At 38.4% G+C, this 5385-nt stretch overlaps 1 protein-coding gene across 2 annotated transcripts in view; it reads left to right on the forward strand.

Annotated features, from left to right (window-relative positions):
- Positions 1-469: 469 nt before the first annotated feature.
- The window catches only part of LOC112454456 (protein amnionless-like), a 7175-nt gene continuing 2259 nt past the window's right edge, over positions 470-5385 (forward strand). For both annotated transcript variants that reach the window (XM_025015866.1, XM_025015867.1), the window contains exons 1-5: positions 470-965; positions 1473-1774; positions 1871-2009; positions 2103-2337; positions 3140-3293. In XM_025015866.1, the coding sequence (XP_024871634.1) occupies positions 687-965; positions 1473-1774; positions 1871-2009; positions 2103-2337; positions 3140-3293 (1109 nt within the window). In that variant the 5' untranslated portion in view covers positions 470-686. The remainder of the gene's footprint in view (positions 966-1472; positions 1775-1870; positions 2010-2102; positions 2338-3139; positions 3294-5385) is intronic.

Genomic DNA, 5385 nt, shown 5'->3' on the forward strand with positions numbered 1-5385 from the left:
CATGTGTTTTGTGTTCAGAATGAATAATTGTTAATAAAAATCGGAGATACTTGAAATTCATGTTTCAGTCCTGTTCTAAATATAGTTTAGAAATGTTTGAATATATATTTGTAAATAACCACATTTATATGATGATATTTCAATTAATGATGATAATCGTTATACAATGTGTTGGTTTAAGTGTATATATATTCAGTTATCTTTTTAAATTATAGAGCTATAAAAAAATTTTCTGAATTTTTCTGATTTAAACAAAAATGTTAAATTACTGTATATAGCATACTTGCTCATCTAACAATAAGTTGTTTATTCTTTAAAAATACAAATAAATAATTATACGACAAAGACTTTGATTTCAACGAACTACGAAACCCATGGCGATCTAATCGTGACAAATAACGCAGGTCCATGCCAGACTCTCCTAAATCAGGCACGCCCCCAATCGACTTCGATTATAGCGGAGTAACTTTCAGTTATCGAAAAATTCCCAACCGTGTTCAACTTCTCTTCCTCGCGTTATTTCGGAGTTAAAAAATTTGCTGCAAATGATTGATAGCGAACGTCTAAATTCACTATACCGTTTCATATTTTTTTTAAGTGAGAATTAATCGAGAAGTAGCGTATTCGTTACGCGTACTTATATCTTCGTTCAATCGACCGGCCGTTTAAGACATTCATATAAAAACATGCTCGCCCCTTTCGCGCCGTATCGTAAAATCGTGCTGTGCGTTATTTTGATATCGAGATGTTCGACCGCTTTCGAAAAGTACTGGCTTCCGGATCTGGAGTGGCGAACCGCGAGCAACTGGGCGGACGGCCGTGTCCCGGAGATCGACAGCCGTGTGATCTTTCCTCAGCAGACCCGGCACGCGGTGGGCATCGCCGGAGCCGATAATCTCAGACTATCCGAAATTGATTTGCCGAGGCAGGGATTGTTGGTCCTCCCTAGAAATGGTCAACTGCAGGTGAGCTATAGACTCGCGAGAAAATATACAGAAGGTTGATAGAATAAATTGAGTATATAGGGAATATAGAATAATGCATTTGACCGCTCTTTTTCCCCTTTTTTGAGTTTAACGAGTGTGTTCGCGGATGGAAAGTTAAATCATTTACAATTTTACAAAATATCGTAGCCGCTTCGATGATACACTCGCGATAATTGCGACATTAATGTTTTAATGTTGACATGTTGTTTACGCTCTGACTGATTGGAAAATCCAGCTTGTCAGAATATTTATTAGCGATAAACGTTATAAAATGCTGAAATTTATGCAATTCAAACGATATCACAGTCTATTAAAAATTTAACAATATACGTTTTTGTATTCTCTTTTCCACATTTACTTTAAAAATAAAATAATTTACTTTAATAATAAGTTCAAATAAATAATTTAACTTATCCACTATCTTACTAATAACAAATTTAATTTAATAATAAAGATTCTGTATGTGTGTGTGTGTGTGTGTGCAAGCTAAGCGATTCACGGACGGACGCGAAAGTTAGTAGATGGTCGAAAGAGGGTAATATTTTCTGGGCCGACCCCGCAAATTGGAACGGTAGCTCGATAGCGGCGCCGCATCTCGAGCGCGTCCCATGTCGCCAGGACAACGTTGTCCTGCCGAGCGAGAATCACACCTTTAGTATCCTTCTACCTGTAAGGGAGATAGAAGTGAAGTCGATTCGGCTGTCGAACGAGAGGCAGCCGTTTACCGAGTGGGAATGGCAAAACTTCCAAGATCGTAGGGAATTCTCCAGAGGCGGATTCACCGTAAAGTAAGCCTGAATGATAATGTTTGCTGATGCATTTCCACACGTGTGTATCCACTGTGATCGAAGGGTATTTTGTGAAAAATTGTTGGTTTTTTTTAGGTACAGCGATCTGTACCTGACTATGCACGACTGTAAGAAATGTTTCTGCCAGGGAGACTCTCAGAGCGATTATCTCGAAGAGATCTGCGCCATTCAGAGGCCAAGATGTGGATTTACGGGCTGTGAATATCCTCTTACGGTTAGATACATTATTTAAAACATTAATTTATTTATTACGTAATTTATTTATTTCCATTATTACTTGATTGACATAATTCATCTTGTGTTTCAGGTGGAGGGTCACTGTTGTCCGTACTGTGGCGGACGCGTTTCCATATCGGAGCAGATTTCTTTAGCAACGGTACAATTCTTGGCGGACGAAGCTTTAGAAGGATATACGGAAAAGGTTGCCTGGCACACCAGACGCACTTGGAAAGGTGGCGTCGAGATTCTCGTAAAAGAAAAAGAGGACTATTCCGGGAATACGATACAGGAAGCGGTAGAAAACCTGCGAGAAATGTTGCGAAGTGAGTATACATAGTTGTTTTAAATCTCTGATAAATTTTTAAACAAGATTATAAACCAAGAAATTGATTCGATTGTGTTCCAAACCAAAGTTAGACGACTATTCAATTTTCCGATAATTTAGAAAAAGCAATTTCATCACGTAAATAATCTCGTACAGTTTACTAGCGTACAAGCAAAACGGAGATATGTGAAAAACGATAAAATCCTTTTTATTTGTCCCGTTCTCATTGTTTGCAATACCGATATCGATTGTTGTTAACGCCTACAAATGTCAATACTCAACTGGAATTTTAATCCGGTTTTATAATTGGAACGCATTGGACATTGTCAAGCATTATCGATCCTTTCGTTCATTCGTTTATTGAAATATAATTTATTTATTGTAAAAAGTTATATCAGTTATATATATATATGTATATATATATATATATATGTGTGTGTGTGTGTGTGTACGTGTACAGGTGTGTATGTACACATAGTATCATACACAAATATTTCATATTATTTTTATATTATAAATTTAAATATATTATTTTAATTAAATTTCAAACGCAGTCCAAAAAACACTTAAAAAATGTTCGTTATAAATAAATGATATTCTCTGGTTTTATTTGACATTTTATTTAGTTGCTTTAATTGTTCTAAAGTTTAATCAAAAACGTTTGGCACACAGAAAAACATGATTAATTACGTGATTAATTACTAAAAAGATAATTGCTTACGTTTCTCTTAGAAACAATAAAACTAATTAACAAGATCCTTTTTCTCAGAATGCTATTTTTTCACATATTTTTCTATTAGGCAAAGGAATCGACGTGACGAATGCGGAGACGGCCGGTGCAGCAATGAAAGATTCTCGATTAGCCGTTACACTTGGACCTCTTTTGGGAACGCCTCTTGTTGTGATCGCCCTTCTTCTGTTGGCCTTTCTGTACTACGGTTATTCTTTGGGGCAGTAAGTATCCTTGTGTCATTTTTTTTGCCTCGCTACACTAGGTACCAGTCAATTAAAAGTATCGATCCGACAGGATTACAAGCTGTCGTTCGCGCTACACTAAATTTAATATTAAAATGTTTAACACGTTGGTTATTACGTGTGGCCATATGGTGACACACTTGGCTACGAATGTTTGGAAAGCCGCGCCAGCATTCGGCGCCGGCATTTATGTTCGATATTTGCAATATTCGCATACCTAGCATCGGTCGAATGAAACGTTGAACCGTGTTGGGCATACTCAACCTACTCACGATAGTCACGATACGCGAGCGAACTATGTCGGCATTGTCGGCCGCGAACTCCAACGAAATTAATAGTCCGGGAGGCAGCAAACATTTTTGGAACGTTATTTTAGCAGTTTTATAGCTTATGATTTTTTTGTTTCATTAGAGGTGACGATGGATAAAATGACAGTGCACCGTCGCGTCGCGTCGAAACTCCGCGTGACGCGACGGCCGCGGCGACGGCATCTGTAAAAAAAAAAACAATGTACTTACATCATAGTAACAAAGCTGAAATGTGTACTAAAAAAGTGTAGTCTGGCAGCCCGCCGACGGGACTAACACCTTACTAAATGTAATATAACCCGTGTATGTGTGGATGGGAGTACGTGCTATACTGATCTATAATCTTCGCTAAGGACTACATTTTTTTATATTTTATTAAATAAATTTTTAGTACTCAAAATTTCAGCTTTGCTATGACATAAGTGCATTTACGTACTATGACATAAATGCATTGTTTTTTTTACAATGTTCAGGGGGTGCCGTCGCGCGGTATCCCGATGGTGCTAGACTGACATTTTACCCATCGTCACCTCCAATGTAACAAAAAAAAAAAGATATATCGTAAGCTAACTATTAAAATTACGTACCAAAAATGTTCACCGCCTCCCAGGACTTTTTAGAACAACGAGGTATTTCCACGTTTATCAGACGGAAGTATCGAAAGACGGGCTACGAGTTAGCCAACTCATTTATATTACTGACTTGCGACAATATTGTTATTAAGATCAGCGAAATTGAAAAAGAAAACTTTTTCCCGGACATCGCGGTGCCCCGTTACGTTCGTGTGCAGCATACCTTCGTGCAAGCACAAGCGCACTACTCGGCGCATGGTCACGGGAGTAATAATAACAACGCCGACACGTGACAAGAAAATGAATAAGAAAAATAACGTTTTGTATCGTGTAGTACCGAGAACGCTGTGTGTATAGGATGTTCGGCGAACGATCGGCGGACGGCCGCGGCGCGGTGACACATGGTCACGCGGAAAATTCCCGACGAGGTTCAGTTCGATCGATGATCCGCAGCCTCTCTTTTGGATCTGGCATGTCTCCCGTCGACAGTTTTTGCACATCTGTAAAGAGAGTGAGAAAAGCAATTACACGGATTACCAGCTTATATGTACATGCATATACGCGTACAGTAGATAGACGCTTGCTTATGTCCTCGCTCTATTTCCGGTTATTCGACGACGTCTAGAGAGCGCGATATTGGATTTCTTTTCAAGGGTATTCAAGAGCTGAATACGCAAGGAAACCTTTATGATATTTTTGCATTTAAACATTTAAATAGCTTATTTATTTACAAACGGAGATATGATACATGATTAGATAACGATGAGCGTTGTTACATTTAATATTCAAAATTTACATTTGTCATAATTTTATAATGTCGCTTATGCAAACACATACAGAAGCGATTAAAGACGATGTTGCACATGATGACGCATTTTTTAATCTACCATTGTCTATAATCTCAAGAAGTGAGGGTATAAATTATTTAGTTTTGGCAATCTTGAAATTAGGCTCGCGCGATGCAGGCGCAATGCTCTAAACTCTAAAGAGTGGAACGGGATGATGACGGGCGACCAAGACAGCAAGATTGCTTGCAATTCGTAAAGGTCAGTCGCAAATTTGTCGCGGCTATTAAATCCGCGGGGAAATGGAAAATGTCGAACTCTCCGAGATTCTCATTTCCCAGATATTCATCCGATATGACGAAAAAACGAGAAAGAGAGAGAGAGAGAGAGAGAGAGAGAGAGAGAG

The sequence above is a fragment of the Temnothorax curvispinosus genome, unplaced genomic scaffold (assembly GCF_003070985.1).
Source record: "Temnothorax curvispinosus isolate PA1 unplaced genomic scaffold, ASM307098v1 QBEX01005075.1, whole genome shotgun sequence".
Classification (NCBI taxonomy): Eukaryota; Metazoa; Arthropoda; class Insecta; order Hymenoptera; family Formicidae; genus Temnothorax; species Temnothorax curvispinosus.